The 20876-nt window shown below is 37.9% G+C and overlaps 2 protein-coding genes across 7 annotated transcripts in view; one reads left to right on the plus strand and one right to left on the minus strand.

The window, feature by feature from the left end:
• Positions 1 to 17963, minus strand: part of LOC146469634 (pyroglutamylated RF-amide peptide receptor-like) — a 30189-nt gene extending 12226 nt beyond the window's left edge. The window contains exons 1-2 of one of the 6 annotated variants that reach the window (XM_085123064.1): positions 17722 to 17963; positions 17510 to 17603 (exon numbers count right to left, since the gene is read on the minus strand). In XM_085123064.1, the coding sequence (XP_084979190.1) occupies positions 17510 to 17603; positions 17722 to 17731 (104 nt within the window). In that variant the 5' untranslated portion in view covers positions 17732 to 17963. Of the gene's footprint in view, positions 1 to 1682; positions 3873 to 5190; positions 6610 to 15425; positions 15565 to 17509; positions 17604 to 17721 lie in introns of those variants that run through there. The other 5 variants (XM_085123062.1, XM_085123060.1, XM_085123061.1 and 2 more) reach the window with 5 other exon arrangements.
• LOC146469636 (tubulin beta-4B chain-like) lies at positions 10656 to 20367 on the plus strand. Its single transcript, XM_085123055.1, has 6 exons — positions 10656 to 10904; positions 13563 to 13671; positions 14321 to 14431; positions 14773 to 15230; positions 15453 to 15947; positions 18824 to 20367. The coding sequence occupies exons 1-6, from the start codon at positions 10848 to 10850 to the stop codon at positions 18944 to 18946; spliced, it is 1353 nt and encodes a 450-aa protein (XP_084979181.1). The 5' UTR covers positions 10656 to 10847; the 3' UTR covers positions 18947 to 20367.
• Positions 20368 to 20876: the final 509 nt, after the last annotated feature.

The following is a 20876-nucleotide window of genomic DNA, read 5'->3' on the forward strand; positions in this document are numbered from 1 at the left end:
TTATTTACATAACTTGCGGACACGGGTCTGGGCTAGTTATGTTACAATCAATAATTTTCATTACATTCAAACAGTTTATACGTATTAATAGAACTTCTTAACTATATTTGCGTTCTGGTAGATAATCCATTTCTGACAGCTCTTTGTCAGTGTTCGTTATTGACCTTAGTCCTTTCCTTAACTCCTCATGTTTTCAGATTTGTTTAACGCTTGTGTTTTTATTTATTTATTTATTTATTTATTTATTATTATTATTATTATTATTATTATTATCATTATTAGTATTATTATTTCATTTATTTCTACAATTACAAGCATTTAACCACCCTACATGCACTACTTACAACAACACAATGAACACCACTTACATATATTACTCGCATAGGTTATATACCCACATCACTTACATCAATACCCTACTTCTTTATTTTAGTTACAAAGAAAGAAATCTAAGCTCATCTTGTATAACACTTAAAAGTCAGAATATACAACGTAAGCTACCTATTTTTAAATACCTAGAAATATTATTTATTTACAGAGTATTCTACAGTTTGTTACTATTGGAGAAACGAGAGCACTTTACCGTTATGAAGTACATAGAACATACAGTCATATTTTTTCTACTTAAATTTGTGGCTGGACGCGTTCTTATTTGATTTGATCATTTTCCATTCTAATGGACTTCCCTTGAAGTTGCGCTTCAAATTCTCATTCATCCGCTAAGGGCTATTTCGAAATCGGTTACCTTGAATCTCATGCTAAGAAAAAACCTCTCATCAAGACATGCAGTTCTTAATTTTAATGCCTACTAGATGACACTGAACAAGAATCGAAACAGGGAATGATAAACACCAATAGATCGCCAGATACAGTCCTTTATCACGCTAATTTTAAATTTGGATGTAGGGCAGCTAGCGAAAATCCATTGGCACTGCTCTGAAGACCACATTAAAACAGTAAACAAACCAAACAGGTGTTTAGAGCCTTGTCTTTTAAAACAGCAATGATTTAGTTTCGTATATTCGCGAAACTTGACAGGCGTACGTTCATATAGAGATGTTCAATAATGTCGTCTCCATTTCAACGTCTGTAACAGTTTATTCTTAAATTTAACGGTACTTAATAAAACAAGGTTCCCGTACTTTGCTCTTTTACTAATTACAAGGTGCCCTTTCAAAAAGAAAGTCGAAAGATTTTCGCAACCTGGAAGAGGTCAAAATTAAAATGGCCATGGTAAAGAATGAATTAAATTGAATGGCGATGTTGTGCGCATAAGAGATGCAAAGCCATTCTTTTAATGCCTTTTTTTTTGTCTATCAGTCGGTCGAAGTTAGCCAAAACGTTTGAAAAAAGACAGAGACGAATAGGGCACAGTACCCCTTCCCTTTCAAAAGCTGCGTTCCCAAAGCAAAGCCGTGATCCAAGTTCCGTAATCCGAGATATGACACTACGCTACTGAAACTCAACTGAATGAACTTACCTCTCGCGCACTAAGCTTTCAGGTGCAGCGGAGTGGGAAACGCAGTATATATTAATACTTTTTTTTTTTTTTGCGTGACTGACAGAAATCTTGGTTCGTGAGGTAAACGGTAAATAGGTAAAATAGGCATACATAATGACGAATTTGATTTTAAAGTGGTCAAGTATTAATCCTACAATGGCTAGCAAGCGGCAGCACATACCTTCCCGACGTTTAAGTACAGCTTTTTCATGCTGTTGATTGCTGGTTGAAGATTGTAAAATCTGTTAACGTATTTTGTCTCTTATAATATTGAAAATGCCTGGCAAAAATAATTTGATTACTCAGATAAGTGAAGTATCCGGCAGCAACATGGTCCTCAAAATTAAATGGTTTTTAAACCAATCAAAACTGTCCAATTTTAATGAGCCCGCAGCAAAGTAAACATCAGGATTACAAATTTTAAAGTACGAATATAATGATTATAAAATATCATCGAACATGCCTTATTTCATGATGAATATCTCATCATTTGCAAGGAAATAAATACAAAACGTGACTCACATAATATTAGGTAGGATGTGGCAAATAAAAGTATAATTATCCATTATCCGCTGGTCACGTCTTACCTATTAAATTGCTTTTTTATACTATTTATTTATGAAATCGGCAGAGTATTAAAGAAAACAGAGAAAATTTCTTCTCTCAACTCTGTTAAAACTGATGGGCTTGCGCAAAAATAACCTTTGTCAAAAGCCAACTTTGCTCCAAAAGGCGTAAAGGGCCTGAGTTGAAAATCTTTCCGTTCTTCACATTTGCGAATCAAAAACTATATACACGCACCAGTTGGCAATTCTAACAAGGACTTGAAATCTTGTGCGTTGTCAAATTACGTATCCTACCTGTCCCATTTTGAAATAATATTGTTTAATTTTAAACGACAGAAGCCTGTCTAAGATTACATTGAACCAGCGGAAAAGTAAAGGCTTCAGACACTGATCGGTGCGAAAACCAGAAGCAAAGAACAAAGTCTATCATTTCAACCCAAAGCCCATTAGAGACTGTGATTTAATTTCTCCTTATAATATCATTACTTAATCAAACACACAGGCCATGAGAACTAGAATAACGAAAATGACCACCAAAGTTAAAATGTCCAGAGGTTTAAACAAATTCTCCCAACCAGTGAAATTGAAAATACGTGAGAAGAGTAAGGAAGATGTGCATGTTGAATACAGAGCTTAAAAAAGTGTTAAACGAACTACAAATAACGGTTTTATTTTTTAGACTTAGCAAGCGCTCTTACTTGATTAATGCCCCTCTTTGCAAATAAGTCCGAAAATACATCAACACCTTCCTCTTAAAAGTAATGAGAATAAATGATGAAGGAAGATACTGGCAGTAAGGTGGAGGAGTAATACTCCAGGTTTATTGCTTAGTACAATGGACTGCCTAAAGCAGAGGAAGTGCTTACATGAAACGGGTACGGTTTTCCAAACGTTTTTACAGTACTGAGTTGACTTCGGAGGTTGTCCAAAATCGAAATGTTCATCACTTTGGTACGAAAATGTTATTCCAGTGTCATACAAAGACTGTTCGATTCACATTCTCAACTAAGTAAAATCATTTCGTTGCGGAGTAAAACTTATACCCGTCCACGGCGATAGTTTTCATCGCATAGGGCCTACAGTTGATTTATTGTAATTTAAATAAGAAAGTACAAAATCTGAAATATGTGCCCCGAGCGTTTGTTTGGGGCAAAGTAGAGTTGGAATAATCAACTAAAAACTACGGCTGTTTTGCAGAGCGCAAATCTACTGCGCAGGATGTCAAAGTTGAAATTATTACGTTCGCATATAACTCACTACTAAATATCATTCAATCCCGCTTATATATCTAACAACAAAATTCCTAATTTATGTTCTGAGAAGGTGTTTTACTTAAAACTCGCCCCAGTCCCTTCTCGGAAAGGTAGGGTAGAAGCTCAATTTTCCACCGCTGACGGAATTGTAAAATATTTGCAAAACCAGCGTGGCAACCCTTTTTTTTAATATTTCTAGCCACAATTACATTTACAAAAACTAGTATGAGAAATTATGGAAACTACTTGTTGTTATACCAATAACAAAATCAAAGGCGAGCATAGTGACCCCCTATTTTTATTTCATAGATAGATAAGTAACTTGACGAAATTTGATCAAAATTTTATCGTAGCTTTTATTTGAGAGAAATTTCTTTAAGGGGCGCAAAAGAAAAACAAACGGTGTCTAAACACTATCCGTTTCAATGTTAATTTCAGCCTGCGCGAGCACACGCTTTTCACAGACTTCACTCGCGTGTTTGTTAATGAAAAGTCTCACTCAAAAGTATGCCAAACGGGAACTTATTATCTTAATGCTTTTTCAGGATACATTTCAAGTTTCGTGACAACTGGCCGTGCCAATATCGAGGGAGATCGAAGTTATTTTGATTACTTATTGTAATTACAGGCCGGCCCTTGTGACAAACACTCATAGAGGCTGAGTGGTTCCGCAAAACGTGCCTTTTTATCTAAAACCTAGTTTGGAAGAAACAAACGCGAAAAGTTCTTATCTGTGTAAACGTTACTCTGAAACATACTTTGCCCTTACAATTACACAGCTGTCATGACGACGTGACTATGGCCATTCGTGACACAAGCGTACGTGAAAAAATTCGCCATTTTGAGCCTTAAGGCAACAACGTAGAAATTTCTAAAAATGAAGGTATCAAGCGATAAGAAGAAACGATGTCTAGCCAAAATATTATGACTCGCATAGGTAAAGACATCCTGCCATGCACCTTGCATAAACTGATTATATGGAGCTGTATTAGCTTTGAACCAAAAATCAACATATGCCTATTATTAGTAAGGCGTTAATATCAACGGCAAACGAAATGAAAACTAAAGAAACATTTCTTTCTTAGCATCTAGAAAAAAAAAAACTACAGAATAAAAGCTTTCTTAGCATAATTTAATGTAAGAAAACTTAATTGGGATTTTTCTTAGCACAATCATCCCTTAACTTAAAACACCGCAAAATTCGAAACATAAGTCCCCGGAAAAATAACCCCTGGTTGGAGGAGGAGACGAGGAGACGATGCGGCAATTTGAGTTCATTGCAAAAATCCTTCAGGTAATAGTCCCTCTGCGATGTAGGTGTTAGGAATTCCATGCTAGCTTGGTCTTTCAAGATGTCCATTTCGGCCAACTTTAACTATTTTTCAAAACATAAGGTCCTAGCTGCCAATAATTATCTCTTAGAAAATAACGTCCCGGCTCCTCAAAATAGGCTCATAACGGGAAGCTTTTTGAACGAGTATAAGCCCGAGGCTTACGCTATACTTAGAATCAGTTTAAAATATATTTAGATTTGCGACAGTACACTTACCTCAGTGTGGGATAAAATCCATATCATTATTTCGACTAATTATAAATTCACATTTCTTTCCGACCCGAACACGACACGGTAAATTCTAAACAGCCCGTGTTGAATATAAAAGCGACTCACACCCTAGCTATTTATCTACAGTATACTAATAGCGCTTTCAGCTCCCTACTATGCGCAAGTGAACCACAAACGCCAAGATCCTTTTTTGTAGTTCTGAAAACTGTGCGAACCCTTTCAAGAGGGTTCTGAATCACAGAAGAGAACCTTAGCACATTCAAGCATCTTCGCCTTCATTATATAAATACATAAGCCAGTACTTACTTTTTGTTTCTTCAAACTGAGCAAAATAACAGGGATTTTTCCGTCACGTCTGACCCCGCGCAATAATCTGAGAAAAGCCAAGACCTGACGGTGAAAATTGACGATTGTGATTGTGTCAAGCTAACACAGTAGTAAGAAGCGAAGTTCTCTGTAGCAAATGGCATTACGTTCGACGCTGAACCTTTAATTATAGATGGTGAATAAGAGAGAACTCGTGACAGTTAAACGTCAATCTAAGTTAATTTTCGAGAGATTTCAAGCCCTCATTACAAAACGACTCGTTGTGCTAAAGGAAATTGAAATAGAAATGTTTACTTTGTTGAACAAAACATCAATGGCAGCTGATAATGCAAAGACGGCCAGCTACACGAACCAAATGTTATTACCGATGAATAATGCTTATCATGAATAAGAAAAGCTGATGCCAAGACAATATTTTATTAAGACAGCCTTAAATGTCGCTTGGCGCTCACAACATTCGTACTTTGATGAAAAGATTGCAACTTTCTTCAAGTGTACCCTTCCGGTTTCGTGAGTAAGAAACGTTTCACAAAGAAAGGCCAAACGTTTGTTTATCTAGACGAATTATCACTGTAGAAGTGTTTTGCATACAATGACGGATACCCATGTAATTAAATGGTACAGTTTTCCCCCTAGTCACGACTTCTTTTGCAACAAAATCAATCTAAAACGACACTGAGTTCAAACTCGTCAGTTACTGTTGGTAACAGTCTTAATTAGAAAGATATCACGTCCATCATCTACTAAAAAAGAAATAATAATTTATACCGATGGGAATCGTTTTTATGAGGGCTCAGTTTTTATGGAGTGTGTGTTTCACCTCCAGTGAAACGCTGGAATTATCATAGGCAAAATCAGTGGCTGAATTATACTTAGACTGGATTTTATATAAGGCTCAAATAAGCTCAACCTTAATTCACTGTGATAAATTTGAAGTTGAAAAACATCAGTCAGCAGCTTTAATAAAGAAAGCAATTCTGAACTGTGTTTAGCTAAACGACTTTTAAATATTTGCTAGTCTTTGGTGTGAGCAGGGCATAAGAAATGAAACAACCTTCGAAACTCGAATGTTTTAGCGAATAATTAAACTCTAAGCTAGCTCGGTTAAATATTACTTTCTCAAAAGTTGTTTTTGTCTTTAGGTCGCAATTTGTATAAAGCATTAGAGGCCACTTTCAGCAAGAAAAAAATGACACCCTCGCACAGGACGAAATGCCAAGAATCCGCAAACTAGAACGTTACGGAAACGCGTGATAACGTCGCGGAAACACAACGGCTAACACGTGTTTTTGGTAGCGGATACATGTCGTTTATTTATGTTTCCGTCGCTGCGGTTACAGCGGAAACGGATCACTTTTTTGTATGTTTCCGTCAGGAAACACATGTTTTTTTGCCTTCCAGGTTCTTTTCATATCACATTGCTTTGTGATCAGCACCTTGTGCAATCGTTTCAGATGGATGTTCGGGGGGAACTGCTTGTTGCTTCTCTTTACGCGATCTTAAGTTTTCTCTGCCTTACTGCCTGGGACTGAAAAATTAGGAAATATGGTGGGACTACTGATGGTCTACACTGAATCAAAACAGTATTCCACTAGTCTACATGTATTGTCAGTAAATAGCCACAGTAGAAATGAAATGACCTAACTTATTCGTAAGTAAAAAAAGATACTGAAAAAGTCATATCAACAAGATTTTTTTTTTCTATCGGTTAATGATCAAACAAAGGTGAAGGAAATTTACCCAGAAAATGAGTTCACGTGGGCAAAACATGACGGACGAAATATACACGGTGAACTATAGCTATGGCATGGTGGGAAGAGCCGACTATGTGAATGTATTCTACCACAGGGTTAAAACTAACCTTCTAAAATATAAATATCTTCAAAAAATTATTTGGGAATTTGCTTCATATTTTCTGTCAAGAGCGAATCATGGCTGGTGAATCAAATTTGACAAACTCGAGTCTATAAACTGATACTTAGCCCCTTTTCATTTATCAGAACTGGCCGATCCGAGCGCTCAGCTCGCAAACCAACTGGCGCAAACAATTCTCCAAGTTTAATATTTTGAAAGTGGCGTAATCCATCAGTTCAAACTGACCGTTTGACCCCTGCTGTTCAAATAGCGTATAACTTATCCAGCGGATGAGTCGCTATACGGCGGATAAAGTATAAGTTGAAGTACGTCGTATTGGGTAAAATTACCGCTCTTTAAACAACCGGGTCAGTCCAGGCTGGCAAGTTCGGCACGTGCAAAGTGCCTGTTTAGTCAGACAAGCGCTCATCGCCTTTCATAAAATTACGTCCAGGGTCAAAACTTCCAATTCCCAAGCACACTTCATCACTTCACTACTCCGACTCAAAGTCTTTACTCTTATGGGGCTCAGATGTGCAGCTGGTGGATCTATTATGTAAACCGCGCCACCAAACTTGCTCCTCAGGGTCTTCTCTCATTTCGACTTAGGGGGTTAAATGGAAGACAGTGAGAGCGTCAACCACCTGCTGGAAACCTCATTGTTGACTCGAGTTGATTTGAATCTCAGCTTTTGTTTTGGTATTAAAGCGTAAAATTTGATCACTGTTGGGCAAACTCCCTTTCTTGGGTGGCCGAATAGGTGTTACGCGATAGAAAACAAAAAGTTTATCAAGTTGAATTTCTGTCAAGGTGTTAATCCCCATGAGAATCTCCCTAAGACAATCACTTTCATAGATAAAAACGGGGTTGAATTAGTTGAATCTCTCTTGGTCAAAAAAATACCTAGACAAAGCGAGCAAAGCGCGATTGTGACTTTCCTGAAATTATGCTTAAATCCGTTCTCAATCAAATTTAGAATCACTCTCTCGTAAGTATGTCCCTAGAGGGAAACCTGGTTGAGTCAATCGTGTGAAGTGCATGGTCCCATAGCTACGGACGATGATATAGCGAATTAGATTCATGTGTACAGATCGGGGAACAGAGCTTACTGCAGGAAAACAGCCGTTGTTTCTGGACAACACTCAATGTTTACTAGTAGACGTCGAAAGAACATCCGTCACGGCTAAAAGAATAATATGCGTGGTGATTCCAGTTTTCTTTATAGACTCCAATAGCCCTCGCTAAGACCTAATTTTCCCGCATAGTCATAAACCTTGCAAAAATACTTCTGTATTAGTAGGCACCGTCCTTAAATGTAGAGGATATTACATGGTGGCGAAAAGATATGAATTGTATTTTCGAGTGGTAAAAACAATATTTTATGAATGAGCGCAGCAAGTGAGTAAAATATTGTTTTTTACACGAGAAAATAGAATTCATATCTTCAAGCCACCGTGTACATTTCTATTAAAATTGAAAAAAAAAAAAAAAAATGTCAAAGTTACAACACTCATATATATCCATATCCTCACTAGAGAGGATGTGGAAAATGCGCCAATCGGATCCGGGATGTAGTTTCTTATGAATTTTACAAGTGCTGTATTTTGCAGTAAAATGCTTATGTCTATATAATAAATTGATATATATTATTTTGTGATAAATGATCGTTTCGTTCTTGATTCTCGTGATCTGCTTCTTTGAACATACATGTAGAGATATTGTAAGGAGAAATCAGGTAGGCGTTGGTTATTTTGAAAAGTTGAAACTGAGCTTTTTTTAAAAGTGTAAATGTTTTATAGTGGAAGTGGACTTGGGACTGACAAGAACTTCTCACAAATAATCAGAAATAAGTATATGTAATCAAATGGTGACGAGCGAACTTATTTCCTAATTTTACGAGTATACCATTTGATAACCTTTTAATGTCATGGGTGACAAATTACGCTCACAATCTTGGTCGGTTCCGTCTTGTTTACACACGCGAGCAAAAAACCGCTCGAGTACTTTATCCAAGTGCTCAGGACGAACCTTTTCGGGGTTTTACTCAAGGCCATTTTCATCTCACCAGTTCTCAAAACCCTCACCCAGTTACTTGTGTTCTTTCGCCGATTTAGGTTTTCTGCAGCGTCTTTTAATGCCGTAACTTCTTGCTGTACGCCATCTTGGCATTGAGATATAGGAAACGTTGCCATAGCAATTATATAGTTTCACATGTGAAATTATAAATTGTCGCTGAAATTTCGCGCCAAAATTAAGGAGTAATTTGTCACCCATGATATTATTGGTGAAATTCAAAACCGCGGTAAAAACTCTCAACTTGCGGAAAGCAGACCATCTGGATATTTTACAAGCATGACCGAGGAGTTCAACAGGCTACGGCGGAGCAACTCTAGCCAACCACTTGAACCTGCGACCTCTGGATTTTATCCCCATGGTCTTTACAGGCACGCTATGCCTCAGTTAATTTATAAGGAAAAAGATTAAAACTTCTTTCCAGGGTTCTATACTTGTGATGAGACCCGTGAAACCTTGCCAGGAAGAACTTAACTGAGACAGCCCTGGAAACAGTTAATAATAAACAGATTTAGAAAGCTTTCTTGAATGCATGAACGATTGTCCCTAGAAATTATCTGTTCCATGAAGATCTCGAAAAATTGTTCGCTTCTCGGAACCGCTAAATTTAAGGGGACAAAAATCTGCGTATGTATTTTCACGTCAGGTGGAGGACATTGTTTATACATATATATTTTTAGTTTTGAGCCGCGCAAATTTGAAAAGTGTTTTCGCCTCCCTAAATAACGCAACATTCGCCTCTCGTAGCTAAATCACCTGTTTTCAACCAAGGTGTTTCAAACTTTCTTTAGAAATAAGCGAAAAGTAATTTACTCTTCATTAGGGAATGACTTAGATAAGTGTGAGAGAGTTTATTAACCAACAGTTCTTCAAACCTGAACCTATGAAAAGATTCAAAACAAAGCTAATGTTTCTCTACAGGTGAAAAATAACATGTCTGTGTTTCTTGTTGAGCCAACTTCCATCACTGGCCCATCCGGCTGTTTGTTGAAAACACATCACGTGAGCTGTGACCAATAGAAACACGACAACTCCAGTAGAAGCTCTTAGCCTGAAAAATTGTTACTTTCCTGAGCTAAAACCACCATGAATGGACCACCTCCGTAATCGAGCAAAATCATCGAAGTTCTCAATTATTCATTCAAACGAACAATTGGTAGAATGTAGCTCATTTCAAATATGTCTTAATGGCTTCGGTTTTTGTGTACTATTGAGGGATCGTGTGAAAGAACTAACGGCATCTACAATGTCCATTTGTGCCAATCAGTTGGGAACAAGTTGGCAAGGTAAGTTATTAACTTATTCAAAAGATTCTTAGACGATTTCTAAGTTTCTAATCGACGGATATCAATCGAAAGATTACCACAATTGTCTAGAGTCTTGTTCACTTCAAATACGTTTTAAAAACGTCTCTGGCTAGCATAAGGATTAAATGTTCCGCCAAACGAAGTCAGTAATCTATTGGTTGAGATAGAGATACGTAGGCGGTTAGTTGTCCATATAATATCACTGCTAAGTGGCACTAACAGGCGACAAAGCTCGCTAAGTTAAGTAATAATATTTAATGAGATGTGTCTCTGCAAGGGAAGCCCAACAGTTGGTAAACCACTTGTTGGTTAAAGATTATGTGCAAATTTCACGCGTTTTGAAAGTATTGCTTTAAATTACTCACAGGAAAAAGCTGATTAACAAATCCAGGGATATCCAGGATGAGGGACATAGTTCATATTCAAGTTGGACAGTGCGGGAACCAGATCAGTTCCAAGGTACTGATGCATTTGTTGTTATAAAAAAACATCAACGGATCTCCCCTAGTGACGCTTGGTCCAAGACTTGTAATTGCTACATGCGTCTCATTTCTAAGTTACGAAACGATGCGAAACATTTGCTCGCCGATTGGTTCTCTTCCAAAACGAGATTAATACGAATTCTCGCCAGCGACAACCTTTGTGGCCAAAAAGTTGGTAATAGTCCAAACCGGACATAGTTGTTTAGAAGAGATTTTAAATACAGTAGTAAGTTGATTCCAACGATTTTCTAAAAACATGATCGCTTAAGGGAGACGCTACTTACGAGCAATGCTGCTTATAGAAAAACTGAACACAATTGTTAAAAGAGCCAGTTGAGGTGTAGCTATTTTTTTATTTTAAACCACACCATATTGCCTTCCGCCGATTTCCGCGAAATGTAAACATTTCACAAGCTAAAGATTACTGCATTAGCTACTTCAGTAAAAGGCGTCGTGGAGTACTTTAATCGGTTCCTCGTTTCCTGGCGCAGCCCCTTGAAGAAAAAACGCGAAACTGCAGTGCTAATTACCATACAAATCAAAGTTAGAGTAAAAAATAACAAGGGGTGTTTTGGAGTATAATTTTAATATTCCGGCCAATGGAAAAAAATAGTTCCGTCTCAAAAAAAATCAACCTATCCCAAAATAAGCGTAGCTCATGAAGATTTCACATGTCAAACGTAAATCATAACCGGATTTTCCCGACCATAATCATGTAAGACTCGGATATTGCAAATGCAAACTCAGTTTGACAGTGCATTAACTCAGTTTTGCTCTAGTTCAAGAACAACCCTTTATTTATTTATTCATGTTAAACGCGTTTTGACGTTTCTGCTCGAGTTGGTTCTGTTTGTCCTGTAGTTAAAGCAATGTTTAAATTCAGTTATTTTTCGCCGGGTTCCTTATGTAAGTCACTATGGTGCCTGAAGCAGAATTGGCATCAGCGAAATTGGAATTGATACTTTGTTAGTGTGGCTTAACAAAACATAGAGAGAGACTGAGATTTGGAACCATGGAAAATTTCAACTTATTTACCACAACATTTTCCAAGTCATTTACTGTGGCATAAAGTCTAAAAAAAAAAATGAAATTAATTTGGGATGCATATCACTAGACTCGTGTAGCTAATCAATGAAATACAAATTACATTGCACTGAGGCTCATAGATCTTGAATTATTCTTTTAATATAGAGCAACCGCAAGAAAAAGAAAAACAACACGAATTCATTAAAAAATTTATTTAGCATGAGAGTAAGGAGACGAAGGATTACTTGCTTCATTCAGTCATGTTTTCTCTGACGAAATAACGACGCTCAAAAAAGTCTACCTTTTCTAGAGTCAACTAAGAAGGCTAATCTCCATAGCAACCAAAAGTCCATCATAATTTCAGTCTGAAACCTAAATGACCACGTTCACATACGGCGTAAGAGCGTGTTTCTCGTTAAAAAGAGCTGTCGTTTAATTCCGGGTCAGAAATCTAACGTAAACCAGCTATCAGTTGCAAGTTAGCCACCTGTCCAGTGACAGACAGGTCCATGGCTTATACGACTTAAGTAAAAGTCCTTTATGTAGGTTTTCTTTTTATCTTTTTGGAGAAATGAGTGATCTCTACCCCAAGTATAATAAGGAAAAGTTGTACCATAACTTGAGAGGATTTTATGTCGAAAAACCGACAATAAAAAGAACGCTAAGAGCTTTTAGTTTGAACTAGTGAATTTAAGACCATGAAAGAGGTGGTCACCCGTATAACAGCGAATTCTTTAAAATCACCTGCTAAACGACTCTTCTTAAAATGCCACAATGTCTTTTTGTCATTGGAAAATTATTTTTCTAGATAGTAAACATGCAAAATTCGTCACTTTTTTTTAAACAAAAACTGGTGAAGTTAAAAGCACCACGGGGAAAGCAATGCTCAATGGCTTTCAAAATGAATAGTCACTCTGCGTTATCTCTCTACAGTTACACGATTCGTGATTTTCTCTCCGGGAGAGAAAAAGGCTATTAAAATTCACATTTTCTATCAACAACAATGTGCCGCTGTCAAACCCAGACAGTTCCTTTGAGTACTACGATAACACCGTGATGATTGTCGTTGTGCGGGAAATGATGATAAGGGGGGAATCTCGAATTTGTAATGAATGGGTCAACGGCGACAAAACAAGAACAAAATAACAAACTTTAAGCACAAATAAAAACACATCGTCAATCAGCGAATTTGTCAACTTGTTTATGTTATTAGTAGGAGTTGACCGTTCTTCGAAAACAATAAATAACAAACTTCAAGTTCACAACATATCTCAGTTCAAATAGTGACTCTGCTGTACCAGTAGGTTAACCACTCTTCGAATATAGAGATATAATAGGCGATATAATAAACCATATACTTAGAGTAGAATTAACAAGGTAACCGTTATTACCAAGTTTACTCTAACAGTAAAGGAAACAAAACGACCTAAGCTAAAGCGTTGAAATTTAGTTCGAAAGTAAAGAATGATTAGAGTGGATGACGAGAGAATATTTTCTTTAATCCATCCTGTGTTGTGACAGTAGACCTCGCGATGATAGCTTTGATCATCGGAAGGTTTCCAGTCGTTGATATTATACATTCTGAGTTTCTTTTTCTACTGATTTGCAGTTTTGGGAACTAATCTCTGATGAACACGGTATAACACCAGATGGACACTGTATCGGGAAAACCCCAAATCAAGTGGACAGACTCAACGTTTACTTCGATGAAACAACGGGTAGGTAGCCTGAACAGCCTTGGGCTGCTCATATATCTCATATATAGCATTTGTGATGAGCACTTGGGCTGTACTTGCTGCACTTTGGTAAAATGTTCATCAATCCTTGACCAGTTTGAGCTGGACATAAAGGAGAAACCAGTTATTATGAATCGAAATGTGGTTTTACCTTGACCGGGGAGGGAAAGGGTGTTACTCCCGGGGTAGTACTGCGTCAGTTATAAAAGCTCTTTATATATTAGCAGGATGCTTTTGAACTGAGCAGCGTGTAAAATTCTGTCGTTTAAGTACTTTAATATGGTATATTTTTGTTCCATGCTATGAATTGGGTATGCGCGTAGTTTTGACTACAATCAACAACAGGACTGAAATAGGATATAGAACTTGAAGTTAACATGTATCTAGAAAAGAGGATAAAAAATCATATACTTGAGTTTGATAAAGAGTTGAAGTTTTGAGATCTTGGCTGTATCCCACTTTCCCACACCTACTCCACCCTACCCGAAATTTCTAAGAGTATCCCGGGAGGCTTCAAACGAAAGCTACCTATGGGCATCCTCAACTTTGCGCGGTTTTCCGCGTGGTTTGGTTATTTGAAACTGAATGGTAAGGACATAACGTAACCTCTTCTCTTCGTTTGTGCAAATAGATGGCAGGTACATCCCTAGAGCAGCATGTCTGGACCTGGAGCCTGGCTCCATCGACTCGCTTCGTTCTTCAAAGTACGGAGGACTTTTTAGCCCGGACAACTGCATATGTGGTGAGTTTTAGTCAACGGTTATGTTCATGACTACGAGGTCATCTGTTTGAAAACTGAAATTTCCCCAACAAGCACCCTGAGAACTTAAACATCAACAAAATGGCTTGAACTTTAGTCAGTTTTGGTCCCTGCAGTAAGCGAGGTGTAAATTCAAGTTTGCTTTAATTTTAACATCTTTCCATTGGTGTGGTGGTCTACATCGAGGGTGTGCATTTAAATAAATACCGCAATGCTTTCGCCTTGTCGGTTCAAAAAAACACAAAATTATCCGTGTGGTGTCTACCACCCGATGTAGACTAACGCAAATATTCATCACATCGCTTTCTATATTGCCACTGTAGGTCAAAGCAGTGCAGCCAACAACTGGGCCAAGGGTTTTTACACCGAAGGTTCGGAACTCTTGGAATCTGGAATGGACTGCATTCGAAAACTTGCGGAATTCTGCGATTGCGTGCAAGGTTTTCAAGTGGCTCATTCGCTGGGAGGGGGCACTGGTTCCGGACTCGGTTCGCTGTTAATGTCAAAACTTCGTGAAGAGTATCCGGATCGACTGCTGAGCAGTTTCTGCGTGCTGCCTTCGCCACGAGTGTCTGAAACGGTGACGGAGCCGTATAACGCTACGCTAAGCTTTCATCATCTAGTGGACATTGCGGATGCCGCCATTTGTATTGATAATGAAGCATTGTATCATATCTGTTCGAACATTTTAAAACTGAAGACTCCTACGTATCATGAATTGAATCGATTAGTAGCCACTACAATGGCAGGAGTAACGACATCGCTGCGCTTTCCTGGACAGGTAGGAATAAATTCGTACTCAACGCTAACAATTATTACTGCGAGGTCGACATTTCTATTTAACAATTAAATTATGATCAAGATGTTGATCTGTACAAATAAAAACACTTGTGAAATAAGCGAAAGCGATGTCAAAATAAGCATAACTGTAAAGAAAAATGTAGACGCTTTTTGCGCTGGTTCTAAATGTACTTACCTCGAATTTTGATTTTCTCATTCACAGCTGAACGCTGATCTTAGAAAACTCGCAGTAAACATGGTACCATTTCCACGTCTTCATTTCTTCATCCCTGCCCACGCTCCCCTTATCAGCCGAGGCTCGCAAAGCTACAGATCGTACGCCATCTCCGAGCTCACGAGCAATATGTTCGGGCCCCAGAACATGATGGTGGCTTGTGATCCGCGCCAGGGAAGGTACCTCACAGCAGCCGCCATGTTTAGAGGTCAACTTGCCATGAGAGATGTCGAAGAAACCATTTCCGAGATGCAAAACGCGCATTCGTCTGCGTTCGTAGAATGGATACCGAATAATATGAAGACAGCTGTGTGTAATGTTCCGCCTAAAGGACAGAAAACGGCCGCCACGTTTCTATACAATAGTACTGCCATACAAGAGGCATTCAAGAGGTTCACAGACCAGTTTTCCGCCATGTTCAGGAGACGGGCTTTTCTCCACTGGTACACGACTGAAGGCATGGATGTCATGGAGTTCACAGAGGTAATTTCGATCTTTTTCAGCTTTTAGTGGCCACGTGGTAAAATTTACCAAATTTTCTAAAATCTCCTCTCAGAGAAAATTAGAAAATAGAAAGCAACAAAGGTAAATAAAATTACTCAACAACTTCTCTGGATGGAGAAGATGCACTTCAGGATTTTGTCCACTGCAACCCAAAAGTTTATAGAGCCACTTTGTATTTCTTAAGCTTTGATTCTGGCGCTTAAATCTTCCCTTTCTTTCCGGCTTTGTAACTTCAAAAGTCATAGATGACTTGAATCTTAAGCTGCTGCATTACCTCATTTTCACCTTAAAGCTGGTATTAATTGAACTCACAGCATGACCTGTTCTTAAGTGACTTTTATCTATTGTCACATGAAGGTCATATATTTTAATTTGGCCCTGTGGTAGGACGAATGCCACAAGTGAAGACAAGAGTGAACTTTATCTGTAAAAATTACGTTTAAGGTGTACACTTCTGCCCGAACGAATGACAGCTCTTAACTTTTCATAGTTACACCATGATAGCAACGAAGGTTATAAAAAACCATTAACAATAACTGCGATTTTTTGCAGTTTAACTAGAATGTTATTTTCATGTAGTTCTCGGCTACGAGTTGTGATTTTGCTTGAGCTTATTTTTGGTGTGTAAACTAGTCGGTAAACAGCACTCCACGCACGCAATAATTCGGTTGGAGCAATGCACCGTGACACGTTATTGTACCGTACGCATCATTATTTTGGTCAATTTTGACGAGGAAACCTTAGCATCTGAGTTATCTTGCTTAAAGCCATTAAATAAATTTTGGCGGTAGAATTTCGAGCACACTAATTCGTTGAGCATTCTAGCGGCAGAATGCTGAATGCATTTTCGAGCAGAATCTCAATAGAGCCAGTAAAAGCTATAGATCAACATGACAACACAAAGGATTTACAAAACAGTTTGACAAAAGATGTCATAAAAAATCCAAATATCCTAGCACTGTGCTTTACATCTCGCAATAGGATAAGCTAAAACGAGGGAGGATCAAGCTGAGTACCTCAGCGGCATTGAAAAAAAAATACGTCCATGATTTAGCCATTTAATTAGTTTCCCTAAAACAAGCGATATGACCGAAAATATAATTCCACGATGGTGAACTCGGGTAATGCAGCTTTATCGGCAGCAATTTTGGTTCACAAAGTAGTCTAAGCTTTATTCATTTTTACCCAACAGAGTTCGAGCCGGCAGAATTTCGTTACCCGAGCAGAATTTTGGAGCAAATACTCAGTTTTTACAAGCATATTCGGCAGGCAGGACACGCCAATTTTCACGGTCAATGTTTTCAAATCTTGTGATTCTTGTCACTCGGTCGAGCGACAAGACGGCGGCCGCGCCTACCGGAGTTTGGAAATGTTAACATCCTGAAAATTTTAAATCAATTTACGGCGGTTGAGCACATCTTAAGTATGATGAACGGTTAATGAAAGTCTTCAGCTTATTTTCGTTCCTTCGCTTGTCTTGTTTTGAAATACGTTTTTAACAAGATAAAATTGTCAAGTTTTAAAGCAATAAACTGACTAACCCGTCTTCATTCCGGCGATGTTTGCAAGCGGTATGAATTTGCTTCGCTTTTGACAGCCGGTTCTTTCGACACGCAGTTCGGTCGAAAACGTCAACTGTTCAGAAAGAATACATAAACAAACTGCTTAGTTTGGCGTTTTCTACTTGTCTCGTTGAGGAGAATAAAACTCTATAAGAGCTGTTAAAAACTACAATGAAGAAAATGTTACAAACCTTTTCCCATCTTTCAGCAATTAATGCAAGATAAACTAGGTTTCCTTGAGTTAAAAATTCTTTTTACCAGTATACGCGATTGTAAACTACTCACAGCAAACTCACGTAAGGAGAACTCACTAAAAGAATGCCTTGGAATTAGGAAAAAACACAAAAATAAAGCAAAAATCCGGAGATGCAAACAGCGTGTTTGGGCGGAAAGCGTAAACTGTATTTTTCTCCGAGGTCTTTACGTCACAAAGCACTATTTTCCCGCCATTTGCGCGCGCCGGCGTCTGCGCCATCAAACGAACGATTCTATTGGCTATCTCTGAATGACGATAAAACGGCTCTTCTTATTGGTCAAATTAATGACTTTTGTAAGTCCCCGTATAAAGTAGCAACAATGACAACAACAGCAACAAAAAAATAACATAAAATAAAAAGCAAATAAACAAACAAAATAAAAGGTAAGAGACTTAAATAAAGCACTACCTCATAGATGCACCTGGAAATGAATCTTAAAATCCTGGGCACTTTGTCGACTGAGTACGTTAATTGCCGATTGATTCGAAAGACTTTATATGGCCAATAATATGATGAAAGGTTCAAAAACCGATATTGAACTTAGGTTTTTCGAAAATCATGACCGGTTGAGTCCATTATTTTTTCATTTCCAAATTGCTTTTAGTATGTTTATTCAAAGCAAGGTCTGGTGCTAATAGCTTCTCAGTAGCAAATGATTTTAATTATATGCAAACCTCTTATCAACCCTGTTGATGAAACCAAACTTTTCTACTCCCCACCGACGCAGCACCACAGTTCCTTCAGAATCAACCCCTTATGGGTGTAAAGAAGATGAGTTTTGTTGACGTTTTTGTCCTTGTTTTAAGGGTTTTCCTTCGGGTTTTCAAGTTTTCGTCCTTCCACAAATACCACTGCAACGCTGATTTCCAAATTCCAAGTCGATCTGGATTAGTGGTACTCTGGTCTCAGAACCCTATGCAGGGCGGAGTAAGAGAGAGTTCTAGCACAGGACAGTATTACCTGACAACCCAGTAATAAACAATTACCACTGATTTGCTATTTGTCTCTAAATATCGCAAACTTCGTTTCATTTCAGGCTGACTCCAATATGAATGACCTCATCGCTGAGTACCAACAATACGAGGAAGCCGGTCTGGGTGACACAATCTATGACGAAAACGAATTCGAAGAGCTAGTAGAGTTCCCCGAGGATGCATAAGATAACATGTAAACAATGCCCTAAAAAAGATTTAAAAGTTTGGTAGTACAACGCAACGAAGTTGTTCAATCAGATATTATTATTCTTTGCACATCTTTTAAACAGTGAACTGCATGGTAGCTTTCCAGGGTAAATATTATTCACACAGTAGATACTGTAGTTCTCCGTTGTGTTAATAACAATATTTCGTAGCTTTCATAGAACGTTAAAAACGTTGAACACACCCGTGAGATTACTTACATATTTAGGCAAAACATTTATAGTTAATTCAGGTGAAATAAAAACCGCACTGATTTTTCACTGATTTAAATTATTTCTTTACTTTACAACGGTAGGTTCAACGAGATAAAAGACATTTTAATTAATAACAATGTGCAGTAAACTACAGAGATTCGGTGAGATAAAAACTGAAGAAGGCAAAATTCACAACTTGATATTCTTGCTATATGTTGTGCATACAATAATTTGTAGTATCATTTGTGGGAGGGGAGGGGAGGGACTCCTAATATATGTGACTAGGAAGATCGTCTGAACTATATTTCTGGTTGATACCCCTTGGGGCATGCTACCACCCTTAGAGCTATTCGATTGTACCTCCTTCGTTATTAAACCAGAGAAAATATATGGCAGGGAATTGGTCCCATTTAGATTGGAAAAAATAGAGATTTTTGTACTTTTCCTAGATCCAAATTTCCGATGATCACTCTATCACATCTATAAGGGTGTTTCCTAGCCCCAGCGAGATTTTTGGACTTAATAAACTTTAGGCGCCCTTTATCATAGCAAAATTTATAAGCTTAGCTTGTTTTAAGTTTCTGTCGTTGAGAATGAACTCTAGGCAACTATGATTTGATGGATGTTTTAACAAAATATTTACCTCAAGGAGTTCAGTACTATTTTACGCTCTGAGTCGCAATATTTATTTGGTTTTGTATTCATCCGTGATTTTTTAAACTTAAGTAGATAAGGAAGAGAAGTTGCTTGTCTGCGAATTGTAAATAACTCGAGTGCTCTACATTTTGGATCAAAATGACACGAAGTGGGTTGAGTAAACGCTTAGAATTCTTGCACGTCTTGTTATGTTAATTTAGAGTGGGTGTAAAATTAAGATTTAAATCATTGCACTTTTATTTATTTATTTATTTATTTTTGAAAGCTCTTTAATTTGTTTGAGAATCAATAATCCATGAATTTAGATTGAGTTTAATTTGTAACAACGTAGAATTATTTTCGTTTTAGATGACTTATAAACATAGATGACGGAAGCTGCTTATTATAAGAAACAAATTTCAATGTATCTGACACGCGTAGAGTGTTATATCGTAAAAATAAAGTCCATCCATAAAAGAGTCGTATTTTATTTTTCTTTTCTATCGTTCAAAGCGGAATTCTTGTTTCAAAGGGTAAGAGGCGTCTTCTTCTTCTTCTTCTTCTTCTTCTTCTTCTTCTTCTTCTTCTTCTTCTTCTTCTTCTTCTTCTTCTTCTTCTTCTTCTTCTTCTTCTTCTTCTTCTTCTCCTTCTCCTTCCTCTTCCTCTTCCTCTTCCTCTCCCTCTCCCTCTCCCTCTCCCAACATTGTTGGATGATGTTGCAGTGTTGAACACAGTGGCCAAACGAATGTCACATGTTTGATGAAACACTTGGACTCAAGGGTCTTGGACCAAGAGAGTACTCCCTTGTAATAGCCATTTCGGTATGTGCGGCCCAATGGGTATCATAGATTTGACCATTTCGGTCTGAAATTGAGCAAGGGTTGTGCGCTCTGATTGGGAAAATGGGTATGGCTGTTTGGAAGAAGCTACCTTTTTTATTATTTTACATACCGAATGAGAAGTGTAGTTTCATTAACATAGGGAATTTGAAGCCGTTCTCCTCCTCTTTCCTTCCATCGACCTTTGGGTTTGGTCTGAAAAGGGTATTGATTCAAGGATC

Source organism: Pavona decussata, unplaced genomic scaffold, assembly GCF_977016875.1.
Source record: "Pavona decussata unplaced genomic scaffold, jaPavDecu1.1 SCAFFOLD_121, whole genome shotgun sequence".
Classification (NCBI taxonomy): Eukaryota; Metazoa; Cnidaria; class Anthozoa; order Scleractinia; family Agariciidae; genus Pavona; species Pavona decussata.